The 15,087-nt window shown below is 39.8% G+C and overlaps 1 protein-coding gene across 2 annotated transcripts in view; it reads right to left on the bottom strand.

The window, feature by feature from the left end:
* Nucleotides 1–610: 610 nt before the first annotated feature.
* TGFBRAP1 (transforming growth factor beta receptor associated protein 1) overlaps nt 611–15,087 on the bottom strand; it is a 66,504-nt gene continuing 52,027 nt past the window's right edge. For both annotated transcript variants that reach the window (XM_007501180.3, XM_001364018.4), the window contains exons 10-12: nt 14,686–14,845; nt 4,071–4,504; nt 611–3,534 (exon numbers count right to left, since the gene is read on the bottom strand). In XM_007501180.3, the coding sequence (XP_007501242.2) occupies nt 3,358–3,534; nt 4,071–4,504; nt 14,686–14,845 (771 nt within the window). In that variant the 3' untranslated portion in view covers nt 611–3,357. The remainder of the gene's footprint in view (nt 3,535–4,070; nt 4,505–14,685; nt 14,846–15,087) is intronic.

Genomic DNA, 15,087 nt, shown 5'->3' with positions numbered 1-15,087 from the left:
GAAGAGGCCAAGACCACCTCCACAGACAAGGAGGCAGCAGAGTAATTCCTGCTTTGTTGCTTATGTACAGGGGTGGCCTTGGCCACTTCAAAGCAAGGTGTTTGATCAACTGAAAGGTAGAGTTCACTACAACAGACATCAAACATTCTTTCTTTTTTTTACCTTCACCTTCCATCTTGCAATCCATACTGTGTATTGGTTCCAAGGCAGGAGAGTGGTTAGGGCTAGGCAATGGGGGTCAAGTGACTTGCCCAGGGTCACACAGCTGGGAAGTGTCTGAGGCCACATTTGAACCCAGGACCTCCCATCTCTGGGCCTGGTTCTCCATCCACTGAGCTACCCAGCAGCCCCCTAAACATTCTTTCTTAAAATGACCCTTTCTTTGAATAATGCAGTTAATGGCAATGAATAGTGAAAAGATCTATCTGAATTTAGCAGTGAAAGTGTTCTATTTGTAGTAATTTAAAAGAAAAGATCTACCTATTTTGCAAATGCTAGGAAGAACCAATGAATGCTTTAAAGAAAAAAACAACAAAAATTCCTTGGGATGCATCCATGAACAGGAAAAAGACATTACTTTAAGATTAAAAGAAAAAAAACTCGAGAAAAACCAAGAATTAGAAGAATTTTAATAAAATCCATATGTTTACATTTGTACATTTTGTGTATTTCTGGCCCTGTGTGCTGACATAATCAGAAGTCAAAAAACTGAGTAGCGAGGATAACGGTTTCCTGCAGAGCACAAGCAGAAAAGTAGGGCTATCTTTGCTGGATTACAGGCATAAACTTGATCACAAACCACAGCTAACAAACTATGCCTGCCCACCCCTCCATCCCATTTTCAACTAGCAGCATCTTTCGCTATTCTCACGGACATCAACTTTTTCACTTGAAGTTCAGATGACATTCTCTACTGCAAACAAAAAACCTTTTATACACATTAATGCTTTACAGGCAATAGCAGAGAAGTAGTTCATTAAAATAGCACGTTATTGCCCATGTAGTATTAATGTAAACAGCTTAGGTCATGCTGAATGAACCAAAGAGTTTTGCAGAATCTACTGGCAAGAATGAGTGAACAAAATTGGAATTTTTCTATACAGCAGCATGATTACAAAATAGAAGACACCCTACTGGGAAGGACCTTTTTTAAAAAAAAAAAAAGTTATTAAGAAAAAAGACTTTTAAGGGGACAGAAAAAAGGGCTTGTTTCCAAAATTAAGATAAATCTGCATGAGGCGGACCATTGTTTGTGCCAAAACCCCAAATAGGGTAGAAATGGAGAAATGTTCAAATGTGGTTCCTGTCTGTCTAAGGTATGCTTAAAGTGGGCTTCACAGAACTAATAGGTGTTCAGTGAAGAGAAGATGACAGCATCACCAAGGCTTCTCCAAACTTCTGTGCATCCTGTGGAGGGGGTGCTTTTAAAAGTGAGGTGTTCCGCACTCCTGTTTCCGTTCTCCAAGGAGCATAAATTCAAACTCACAAGTTGTAATTACGACATGTGCAATAATATAATCATTCTGTAAGCAGTAGAGTCATTGATGGGCTGTGCAAAATTCACGAGCGGGTTCTGAATTAATCACAAGTTAATTTTCATCTGATACAGTCCAGCTACAGAGCATAATTTCTTAATCATTAATTCTTCAGACAACAGAGCCACAGCGCGTTGAGAGAATGGTACCATTCCCTTTGCCCCCCAAATAATGTAGTGATAGTTAGTTTTTGACCCACTTGGAATTAGAAAAAGGACAAGGGGATGGCTGATTACTTAGGGCAGGAAACATTTGTAAGGGAACTAGGAACAGGGTGAACACCAAACCTTCCATGTCTATAGTGGATGAATGGTAGTGGAGGGCACCGTTTAGTATCATTAAGTTATCACAGGTAGCAAAATAGTACTTGCATTTGGAAAGTAACAGCTATGTTGGTGGGTGGTTTTCTTGAATGCCAGTTCTGACTAAAACTATAACCACGAATCTGTGTCCCAGCAAAAATATAAAAAAAGGACAACGTAATAATAGTGGCTTTAGATCATCAGTAATAGTATGCCAAAAACACAACATGAATTCCAAATCTTGAGAATGAGAAGCATTTTGACATTTTATTAATAAACGTTAAAAAAGTATCAAGATATCAGGAGGCAAGACTGCCTTATGGTTTTTTTTCCTTGTAGTAGTGGACAAAGCACTCATCAGGGAAGGTTATTTCTCCATCATCTGTGCAAAGGCAGCTTTCCTGAACCACTTGTTCAAATACATGAGGTCAAAACAGGCATCTCATTCCATTTGTCCCCACTGAGTAATTCCCTTTTAATGATCCAAGTTCTGGATAAGAGGTAAATTGTTAATGAAGAAAAAACCAATCATAAGTAAATCAGATGGATTTAGGGGCAAACAAAAAAGTTAATGTGAATATGATTTAAGTTAAAAATATATCTTCTAGTCCAATATATTAGTTGTAGAATTTCATACAGGCAGGAGGAGAAACATTTTTATAGGATGTACGAATGGAAACTTGACCACTAAACAGGTCGACTGATTTGATTACTGTGACTGTCTTAAAAAGTCTTGAAGGTAGGTTGTTTTTTTAAACCAGAGGAGGCTATCCATTTCCAATGGATCAATCACATTCCGTTGAGCAGAAAAACAAAATAAAACCCAAGGGCCACTGCTTACTGGAAATCTGGCCAACCAAGAGAACAGGCTGGGAAAGGGGGAACAGTTATGCCACAAAGGTGGCTCCCCAAAGCCAACGATTTCAAAGCAAAAGTATAGTTCATGATCTATTCCTGAAAAAATGGATGTAGACCCCAAACCTGGATGTGCTATATCGACTGTGATTAATGCCGGATCTTGAGAGTGAGTGGCACAATGTGAGCCCTCTATTCAATCTCTAAACATTGACCACTTCCTTGGATTAAAAAAAAAAAAAGGAGAAGACATCCTCATCACCATGTCACATTATAGCAAAATATTTCAGTGCAAATTTATGTTCCTCAAAAGAAAGAAAGGAATTTGTCAGTCCTGGCTTCGTCCCCCACGATTTGCCTTGATGACAAAAGAAAGGCTCATTTTTCTTCCAGAAGAAAGTAGACATTTGTTTTCAATTATTATGTACAAGGACAAGTTCACTCACTCTTGAATGTCCCTACTTATGATACGGTATTTCCCATTTACATTCATAAAAAAAAAGATCAGCAATTCAATATTCAGGTTTCACGTGGAGAGAAATCTTCCCAGCACCCAGGGTATAATCCCTTCATCTTGATTGATGTCAAGAGCAGTTGTACTCTGGTCTTTTTATCCAGCCCATTTTGTAAAGAAAGAAATGTGTGCAAGTGCAAATGTGCCTTTTTCAAGTCCGACTGCCGGGGCTAGATGAGCTAGGGTTCGTGTGTCTGCTTGCAGCACAATGAGTGTGGACCACACCGCCATTCGGATACCTGACGAACGCAGGCTCACAAAAGGGACTCTCGCACATCTGGCAAAGCTTCTTGTCCGATAGCCGCACTGGGCTTCCTTTTAATTTTATCTGCAAAAAGGAAATAGAGACCGTGAATCCGAGGGGTCTGTTAATAACATTCCAGTTTTCTGGAGAGATCCATCAAGTGGCTCTGAGTGATTCCCCTCAGACTCTTGAAACGGTTAAAAAAAATCGGAGCTTGACACACACCAGCACATGAAAAAAACCCTTCTATAACTGCAAGTTACAGGCAATACTTGTAAAGGACTTTGCACAGAGCAGTGCTTAATAAATGTGAGGCATTAGTTAATGAAGTTACTTTTAATTTTATAAAACCAAGGCAAGCGCCAGCTAGGTTTATAGCTCTAGCTGGGCAAAGCATCCTGATCTCACTCTAAAGCATTTATTAATTTAGTCAAAGCCAGAGCTGTGAAGGGTCAGGTGACTCCTGCCTCAGATGCACGCAGCTAGCAGCGTCCGGTCCATCTGTTCCCTTTCTGGATGCACTCGAGTCTAAGGGCCTTCCCAGCTCTGAGCTCCTGCGCTGTGAGTGGAGAAGAAGCCCCCCTTTCCCCAGGCACCGCAGTCCCCACTGCAGCCCTCACCTTGTCATGCTTGTAGAGTAAGTTCTCGGAGCTGGCCAAGCCTAGTGCGGCCTGCGTCATCCTCCTGGTGTGGAGGCTTTCCCTCAGCGCCCTGGTGAGGAAGGGGGCCAGCAGCTGAACGGACCAGCCGTCTGGCACCAGCTCCAGTACCCGAGCCGCGTCAAACTCGGCCGCGTGGAGGTTCAGGAGGTCCACAGCGGCCAGCGCCAGGTCACAGGCAGAAGGGCCTGGCTCTAGGTAGATGGAGAGCAGCATGTGAAAGAGGCGCCGGCGGTACGGAGCATCCCTCCCCTGTGAGCTCCACAGGCAGTAGTCCCGGGCTGCGGAGAAGTCCTTCAGCTCATGCACCAGGATGTGCAGGGCCTTGTCGTGCTCCTCCAGCTTCCCGTGCAATATGGCGCTCTCCATATGGAGGCTAGTCCCCTGGATTTTATCTGTCAAAGGGAATGAGCTGTTTAAAAATCAGGTAGAGATGGAAGCCTGCAAGAGTGCCTGGCCAATAGAGCACTTCTCCCTGAGTTCCCATACCATGCAACATACCTTTCTGTGCCCATTACTATAAGAATCTGGGTAAGGAAAACTCATTGCAGGAAACACCTAGCCAGGAGACAGCAGAGGTTGCTATATGCTGCCATCTAGATGACTACTCAATGTTTTTATGCATGTTCATGCTTAGTGTATAGGTCCTGGAAAACCAGGCATAAGACATTCTCTCTATTATGATTACAAATGATCTTGTAATGGATATTTTTCAAAATTTCAGAAGCAGGGGCATCAAATATTTCAGTAAAGGCCTGGGGAGAATTTGGGATTACAGGTTTATCAATAACCTCCAATTCTAACAGAAAGTCTTTCACTTATTTCGGTAGGCATTAACATATACAAAAAGCCATCTCAAATGAGATAACATTTATAAAGTATCTCACACTGTGTAGGGACAAAAAAAGTACTATATTAACTGTTTATTCCCTTCCCTATTCCCTCCCTTTATTTTTGTTTATTCCCTACCTTTACCATATATTAGAAAGTAGTATAGGCCTGAGTATTCATTCACTGACTCCCAATCCTATGCCAACTTATGGTTGCCTTGACAGAAAGTAAAATGATTTAATTGTGTAAATCTACCTATTTAAATTATTTCTAAAGATATTCTACTATTTCTTCAGTCTGGTCTTTCACATTAAAAGAAGCAACATAATCTGATGGAAAAAAGGAAAACCTGAGTTCTAATTTCATTTCTACTCTATGTAAATTGTATAAGTGACTTTATTTCTGTGCCTCAAACTCTTCCAGTATAAAATGAGGAGAGTAAAAAAAGGGCCCTTCCTATGGCAAAGAGAGGTTCCCAGGACAGATTAGGAAATAGAATAGAACTATAGTCCATATAGTTGGCTACATGTAACAGTGGTCTTAGTGGGACAGGTGTAAGACCTTTCTAAATGTATTCCTCAGGTTCATTCTGTCCCTCTGGCCCTCCCTGTTCTTCCAGCCTGTCACTGCTGCTCTGCTCTTACTTTTTTGCCTTTAGAGACTTTCCCAGTTCAACTCTCTGCTGTTCTCTTCCCTGAATCCATTCCCCATCCTCTCACTGCTGAAGCCTTGCTAAATTTCAACTCAGTTCCCGCCATCTGCCCTTCTCTATTCAAATCAAGCCAACATTTATTAAGAGCCTGCAATATGCCAGCAACTGTGTTAAGCAACAGGCACACAAAGAGAGGCACAAATGGTCCCTGCTCTCAAGGAGCTGCTGGTCTAACTAGAGAGAGAGACAACCAGCTTCACACAGCCCAGCACACACGAGATCTGTGGGACACACACTTTGAGAGCTGAGCCAACGGTCTCTCAGAGGGGAGGGTCCTTCTGTCTGTGACGATTCGGTCGAATAATGGATGAGAGGCACTGCAGGTATCACACAGTGCTCTGCCATAGCAAAGGGGTTGGTTTATTTTATAGGTTCAGTGAGTACAAACTTTCTTGGCACACAATCATTTCTCAACATACATGTTTCCATAGAACCTAACAACTGATATGAAGCCAGCCTAAGAAGATAGTCAATGGAACATTATTGCTATGACAGAAATAGAGGAATGACATAAACAGGGTTATCTGAAGGTTAGTTCTCCCTGATCTATGGGATGACCAGTTAGGAGAATCATTGTTACTTTTGGTCAGCTTTCACAATCAATCACAATTACTTAGGAGATGGGTAGCAAAACATTTTATAGCTAGGTACAGGCAGATTTGGGGTTTTCCTCTATTTACAAATTCTATTTTTCTTTTGTTACTTTAAAGTACCTAGCATTGTTGTCTGGTTTCTGTCTACAACAGATTTAGTGAGACCTGGGCTTGAAGGTGATTGATGTTCTTAGCTTGCCTGGCTTGTAATGAGAGTGAATGTAACTCTGTGGAGAGGAAAAGGAGGGGGGTAATGTAATGTGTAATGATCTTTAGGTTTTAATTCTGGGAATGTAATCTTTTAGGGTAATAATCTGAGGGGATTAAGATGGGATATATTTTATTCTCTAAGTCTTTGCTCTTATATCATTTCTTTCATATTGGAGAGAGAACAATAACCATCCATTATTGAGGGAAGTTAAAGAGAGAGAAGTTACAGAGAGGCATCAATGGGGGCCTCATTTTGCAGCCTCCGTTTCCCAAACTGTGACCTTATCAGTCAGTGAGGGTGTGATGGCCTCCAGCACACACATATAGGATATAATCCACCTAACATGTGTGCTACCTCCATGTCATTCTGTGTTACATAAGCTATACAGATATTTTATGTACATACAGATATTTTATGTACATACAGAAACAGATATTTTATGTACATACACACACATCTACTGTGTCATGTATAGCTTGTTTGTAGTTGTGTGTATTGTCTCTTTCCCATTTGACTGTGAGCTAGTATATGTGTATGAAATTACATATGTAAATATTCATATTTATAAATGTGTATGAGTACCACATTTTTTTCTATGTGAGTATAACACACACACACACACACACACACACACACACACACACGAGATAAACTGGAGATACTTATTTTTCTTAAACCCTTCCCTTCCCTCTCAGAATCAATACTAAGTATCAATTCTAAGGGAGAAGAGCAGTAAGGGCTAGGCAATAAGAGCTAAGTGACTTTGACAGGGTCACACAGCTAGGAAGCATTTGAAGCCAAATTTGAACTCAGGACCTTCCCATCTCTAGGTCTGGCTCTCAGTTCACCAAACTACCTAGCTGCCCCTACTGGAGATATTCTTAAAGGAAAGGCACAAACTTGAAGAAGGTGGGATATGAGCTCAGACTTGAAGGAAGCCAGAGTCCTGGGGTGAGAATTCACAGAGTGGCATGGCAGTAAAGTCAAACCTTTTTGTATGAACAACAAGGAGGTCAGTGTCACTGCTGCAGAGAGTACTTGGAGAGGAGAAAGGTACAAGAAGATGAGAAAGATTAGAGGGGGCCAGGTTAGGAAGGGCTTTAAAAGTCAAACAGTATTTTATATTTGATCCTTCTGTTTAAGGAGAACAATTGGAGGGTGGGAGGAAGAGAATGAGTTGTTCTGAACATATTTCATTTGAGGTGCCTAAAGTACATCCAGTTTGAAATATCTAATAGGCAGTCAGAGGTTTGAGACCAGAGGACAGGCGAAATGTTAGGGGTGCAAAGAGATAATAAGGGAAAAGACTTGCACAAGAATATTCATAGCTGAGCTCTTTGTGGTGGCAAAAATTTGAAAAATGAGGGGATGCCCTTTGATTGGGGAATGGCTGAACAAATTGTGGTATCTGTTAGTGATGGAATACTATTGTGCTCAAAGGAATAATGAACTTTAGGAATCCCATGGGAACTGGAACAACCTCCAAGATTGATGCAGAATAAAAGGAGCAGATCAGGAGAACAATGTACACAAGAGAATGATACAGTGTGGCACAATTTAATGTAATGGACTTCTATATTAGTAGCAATGCAATGATCCAGAACAGTTCGAAGGGATTTATGAGAAAGAATGCTGTCCAAATTCAAAGGAAAAACTGTGGGAGTAGAAAAACAGAAGAAAAACAACTGCTTGATCACATGGGTCGAGGGGATATGATTGGGGATGTACACTCTAAATGATTGCCCTAGTGCAAACATCAACACTATGGAAATAGGTCTTGATCAATGACACGTGTAAAACCCAGTGGAATTGTGCGTCAGCTACGGGAAGGGTTGGGGGGAGGGGAGGAAAAGAACATGATTCTTGTAACCAAGGAAAAATATTCTAAATTGACTAATTAAATAAAATTTCCAAAAAATTAAAAAAAAAAAGAATTATCTTGAAAAAAAAAAAGGAATGTTAGGGGTGGATAAATGGATCTGAGAATCATCTGCATGGAGATGATAACTGAATCCAGGAGAGCTACTGAGATCACCAAGTGAAATAGTATAGGAGAGGGAGCCCATGAGAGAGCCTTAAAGGACCCACATTCACTAGGTGTGATATGGATGAAAGGAGTCATAGTCAGACAGTCAGGAGAACCAAGAGAGCAGAATCACGAAATCTTAGTGAGAAGAGACTGTTGAGAGAAGGGGATCAAAAATTGCAAAAGCTAGAAACATATGGATTAAGACTATTAGGTATGGTAACTAAGAGATCACTGGTAATTTGAGAGAGCAGTTTCCACTGAATAATGTCAGAAGCCAGACTATATTGCGTTAAAAAAAATGAAAAGGGAAAGTACATGGGAGCACAGATAATTGATAATTTCAACAAGATGAGGTGTGAAAGAGAGGAGAGAGTGGGGACAATAGCTAGCAGGGATGGATCAAGTCAGGATGGCTTTTTAAGGATGGAGCCATGAGTGTGGTGTTTATAAGGAGCAGAGGAACATCCAGCACACAAGGAGAAACTGAAGATTAATGGGGGGGGGGGAATAACAGAGGGAACAATATTTTAGAAAAGAGAAGGAACGGGATCATCTGCATGTGGAGGGGTTTGCCTTAGCAAAGAAAAGGGTCACTTCTTCATGTGAAATGTGAAGTGAAAGAAATAGGAGAAAGTGAAGAAGAGGAAAGAAAGAAAGGGAGAGGGCACTGTTTGGAGATGGTCTCCATTTTTTCAATGAAAGAGTAGCTTTTTTCAGCTGAGAGAGTAGAGGGAGGGAGAGGGACCATGTGAAGTTTGAAAAGATCTAGAAAAGACAGTGTCATGACTGAGATAGTGAATCTAGAAAACCACAGAATTGTGCTGACTATGGGTCCACAATAAATTTATGCTATCTCGAAGGGATACTGAGAGCTGCAGAGTAATGCTTCTGTTCTCTCCTGACACTCTATATACTTCCCTCAGATGCTGATCCCTACTGGTCTCAGGCCACCTAAGACCCCTTCCCATTCATTTTCAGTATAGGATTTTACTTCCTACTTTATTGAGGAAATCAAGACTATCAATCATAATCTCTCTCCTTCCTATTTCACAATTCAAAACTCTACTCCATTAGCCTCTGCTTAGTCATTTGCTCCACTACCTGAGGTAGACCTTTCCCTTGACAAGTCCAAACCCTCTACTTGAGCACTCCTTTCCATAAGATTGCCCCTTTAGTTATTTCTTTGCTTTTTTCAATTGCTCCTTATATATGGGCTCCTTCTCTGTTGTCTACAAACAGAATGTTTGTCTCCCCATGATCAAAAACAAACAAAAAATTCTTTGACTCTACCAGATCCTCAAGCTACCATTGTATATTTATTCTCCCTTTTACAGTCAAACTCTTGGGGGAGAAAAGCCCATACTCACAGCTACCACTTCTGCACCTCCTACTCTGATTTTTAAAAAACCTTTTTTATTCTGAACTTAAAGAGTTTTTACATGAATACAGAACACAAAGAGAACTCCACATGAAACCATGATTCTCCATTTCATACCACTTACTTTATTAAAAAATATATAATGAATTCTACAAGTCATCCCCCAAACTGTCCCGAGTGTCTATGTTTCCTTCCAAATCTTCGGTTCTCTTCTGCACATTACCATAATGTCTCAATGGGTTTACTTCTTTTCTTTAGGGGGCAGACAGCCCAAATAAAAATAGAGACAAAGAACTCCAATGCACTTATAAGCTCTTGGTAATCTAGTTTGTGAGCCTACCAAGGACTGAAACTGTCTTCCCAATAATCTGAAATGTTGAGTCAATGATATTTTCTCAGCCCTCAATCTACTTGGAACTGATTTCTGATACTATTCAGAAACCTTTCACAATGCTAGATATTCTTTCCTGGTTTTTTTCTACACATCTTTTTCTGCTCAATCTCCTTTGTTCTTTTTCATGTTCCTGCTTTTTCAGTTTAATCATTAGTAAAATATGGTTAAACAATATTTGTAGTGTTTACCTCACAGTCATTATAAAGCTCCAAGTCTTTAAAGACCTATAATAATTGCTAGCTATTATTGAATCATGATCTCTATTCCAATTATATGCAAATTTGCATATTTGACCTTAATCTCTCTCCTGAACTATGGTCCTATGTTCTCCATTGTCTCTAGACATGCCCACTGGCATCTCAAACTCAACATCATTTGAAAAGTGTGAGGGAGAGGAATGAATTGGTTCTTGAGGTAGAGAACTTTGGTGATTAGAAGCATGAGAGCACTCAAATTCTAATTTCTCTGTTTCTGCTGAAAGTGGTCTCATGCTTCTAATCACCAAAGTTCTCTACTTCAAGAACCAATTCATTCCTCTCCCTCACACTTTCAAATCAAATTAGTTGCAAAGTCTTGGGTAAACTTTGGTGTGTTATGTCCATCCTCTTCCGCTCCCATGATCACCACCTTATTTCTTGTCTGGATTTGCATGGCTTCTTAGTGGCTCCTGCTTTCCTTCATGTTTTCCCCTCCCTAATTCATCCTCCCTATACCTGCCAAAATAATCTTAAGGTAAATCTCTGACCACATTATTATCTTGCTCAAAAATCTTTGGTAGCTCCCTATGGCCTCTAAGATGAAATACATTCTTCTTGGAAAGCCTTGAAAATCCTCCACAATCTACCCTTCCATATTTATTTCCTATTACTCTTCTTTACACAATCTATTTCTTTTTTTGCCAAACTGACTTACTAATTGCTCCCCACACTTAATATCCAATCTTCTTCCTCCATGCTTTTGCACACACTTTCCCCCAGTGCCTGAAAATGCACTCCCTCCTCACCCCCATCCTTTCAGAAGTCTCAGTGTCCTTCAAGGTTTAGCCAATGTATCACCACCTTAGTGATTTCCCTAGTTGTTAATGCTCTCTCTCACTGCAAATTATCTCCTTACGTTCACATTATAGTTCTCTGCTAGAATGTAAGATACATAAAGATGAGCAATGACTCATTTTCTTATCTTTAGCACCTACTAAAGTGCTTTGCACATAGTAAATATTAATAATGTTATTAAGATGAATATTATTACTTATAATATAGCAATAGTATATTAATAACAATATTATTAGTAATTAAGAACTACATGTTGGATTTGAATTTTTAATTTTGGAATTAGTTTACATAGAATTACATATATCTATATGAACTATAGCCCAATGATGAATCAATTTGATAACTGACTAAATATCTATTCTATATAAGACAAGAGGAACTGAAAGGGACCTAATGGGTCATTTAGTCTAATCCCCTCATTTAATAGATGAGGAAACTGAGGCAAAGGATCAGTGACTTATCCAAGTTATAGGTAGGTAGTAAGTGGAAGAGACTAGATTTGAACCAAGTCCTCTGTCACCAAATGACACTCTTTCCACTATATCACACAGGTTCTAGATATATAAAGATGAAAGAGGGCATAGTTACTACCCTCAAAAATCTTACAACATAATAAAGTGAGATGGCATATACAATAACTTTAACATATGGCTAAATGTGACAAGAGCACACAAAGGAATGATCCAAACAAAGTATTATGTTAAGTTGGAAGAAAACTATCATGGCTGGTGAGAATCAGGGAAAGCTTCACAGAAGATGTATCACCTACCTTGGATCTGGAAGGGAGATATTTAAATAGACAGAGAAGAGGTAGGTGGGCCCATTCCATGCAAGAAGAAGTGTAGGAAAAGGCACAGAAATGGGAAAGAGAAGTGCCTGAATGGGGGCAGGTGTCATTGGTCCAGTTTGACTGTAGCACTGAATTCATAAAGTCAAAACAGCAGTGTGAAATCAGCTAGAAACTAGCTATTATGGAGTCAATAATGTAGAAGATCTTGAATATCAAGAGAGAATCTGAAGTTGTATGTTTTATTTTATTTTATTTTATTTTTTTAAAGCCCTTACCTTCTGTCTTACCTAGTATTGATTCTAAGGCAGAAGAGTGCTAAGGGCTAGACAATGGGGGGTCAAGTGACTTGCCCAGGGTCAAACAGTTAGAAGTGTCTGAGGCCAGATTTGAAGCCAGGACCTCCCATCTCTGGGCCTGACTCTCAATCCACTGAGCCACCCAGCTGCCCCCTCTATGCATGTTTTAAAAACAAATGTTTTGATAATCTATCTTCTATAAAGTACTTTATTGAGTATTTAACATATAGCTACTTATTTTTACTAACTTACCTAAAAACTTTTTTTTAATAGTTTAAACATAGGACTTTACATGTAGTTATAGTCATTTTTCTTTTGGACTAGACCTGTCAGTGGTACAGGGAACTCTAAGATGAGGAAACTCCCATCATCAATACAAACTGGCACCTTTGCAGCAATTTATAGTCTTGGAATAACTTCTGAGGTCCCGGAGGTTAAATGATTTGCCCAGAGTCACACAGGCAATACATGTCAAAGGCAGAGCTTGAACCCATGACTTCTTGAACCTGAGGCCAGTCCTCTATCTATTATGACATGTGGCCTCTCCATTAATGTTAATAATATTAACCAATAACATTACAATTAAAACGTCTCATTTACATTTGCATGGAGTCTTACAGTTTACAAAGGACTTTCAAACATATCTTATTGAATCCTCAAAACACATCTGTGAGGAAGGGAAGGCAATTACAATTTTCACTTTATAAATTAGGAAACTGAGTTTCAGAGAGATTAAGTGATTCTCCTCAGGTTAGACAGTGAGTGAGGAAGCTGAGATAACAACTCTCAGTCTTCTAAATGGAAGTTCAGGTCAGTTTCTACTATGATATGGTCATTCTCCATATAAACACATCTATATATAACAGGAGTTTTAGGACAGATTTTTCTCTCACATGAGGCAGGTTTTGAGGGCCTTCAAAGAAAAATCACTATATATACATTACTCATATTAATTTAGTTATTAACAAATATAAATTTTACAAATCAATGAAGTCAAGCAACTAGGTGGCTCAGTGGATAGAGGCAGGCCTGGAGATAGGCGATTCTAGGTTCAAATCTGGCCTCAGACACTTCCTAGCAGTGTGTGTCTGAGCAAGTCACTTGACCCCCATTGCCTAGCCCTCACTGCTCTTCTGCCTTGGAACCAATACACAGTACTGATTCTGAGACAAGTTACGGGTTTAAAAAAAGCAAGCAAGAAACCATGGAATTCAAATGTGAAATGTTCATCAAATGCCGTTATTGCCACCAAACCATATGCTTGTAGCTGGCCAACTGGTTTGCAGCCCTAGAATATTGTCATTCAGAATACCAGGGGAACATGCTACTAGGACTGAGTCACATGGTAAAGAGGTTGGTTTGAGGGAATTAACTGGAGAGATGTTACAAAATTCCTCCAAAAAAAGCAGGCGGCAAGTCATCAGAGAAAAGAATGGGGTTGATGGCTTGAGGTGGTTTGGAACAGTTGCTAAGAAAAATATGATTTTAATTAAAGGATTGATAAAGAGTCAAAGCTGAGATTGGCATGAATTTGTAGCATGACTACTCAATGGTTTTGTGATGTCCTCCAAAAGCACTCAGCAACTTGGAAATAGCTGGTATCAGCAGGTGAAGGTAGGATTCGTGTGGTGCCTTTAAACAAGAGACCAGAACTATTAGGACTAGAGTACTGCTAAAGAGGCAGGCTTCCTTCCCTTCCCATTCTTTTTCTGGGTCAGGGGAACAGTATCATAATCCACTTTTCCAGGTTAGATTCAGAAGGAAATAGGACAGCAAACATCAAAAAAAGATTCCAAACAGATTCAACCCTGAATCTTATGTTATGATTCATGGGAATACCAGTGAACGATCATGCCAATTCTTTAACCTGTAAAATAAACACGAAGTAGGGCAAGGCCTTAAGATGTCCATATCTCTGCTTTTTGCAAATCCAAATCAATTCAATATTTATTGAGCAAAGATCAAGACTTTATGCAAAGTGAAAGATGACTACACTTGGAAACAGAGAGGCAACTGTGTTTTGGGGAGAGGATGCATTCAAATGGACTCTTGAGGAGCTGGTTTAAGGCTCAGCTCAAAGGCTTAACCAGCTATATGATCTTGAGCAAATCTTATATCTTAAGTCCCAGTTTCCTCAACTGTAAAATGGGAACAAGAGCACTCTCATTACCTGCTTCAAAGGGCAATAGGGAGAGAGAAGTCTGTGAATGGAAAGCACTCTGCAGAAGTGAGTTATTACTCTAGAAAGTAGAGAGGAAACAGAATGCTCTTGAGATGCAGTGGATCTTACCTATCAGACAGTGGACTCTGTAGAGATCCGATTTTTGAAGGAGACTCCGTAGCTTTGCCTGAGTTTCAGTCACTTCAGCACAGTTACCATTTGCACTGGGCTTCTGCTGAAGCACTTTCTCTAGATAGAGGATGGCTAAGTGGGTGTGATACTCTTCCTTCTGCAGGAAAGGAGGGACATATGAATGATAAATACCTGGCCACAGGAAACAAAACAATCCTATTTTTAACTGAAATCATTAATACTAATTAATAAACACTCCCACAGCATTCTACAAGGTATGGCATTTCAAGGCTTACAAAACATGTCTCCCACCTCCTACCCTTTTATAAAAATTACCCAGAACAAACTTGTGACTTCAAAGCTCTTCTAAAAACTACAACCTAAATAAGGTGAATTAGA

Source organism: Monodelphis domestica, chromosome 8 (assembly GCF_027887165.1).
Source record: "Monodelphis domestica isolate mMonDom1 chromosome 8, mMonDom1.pri, whole genome shotgun sequence".
In the NCBI taxonomy this organism is placed as follows: Eukaryota; Metazoa; Chordata; class Mammalia; order Didelphimorphia; family Didelphidae; genus Monodelphis; species Monodelphis domestica.
The sequence above is the reverse complement of the archived record's forward strand: the minus strand, read 5'-3'. Positions and strand labels throughout refer to the sequence as shown.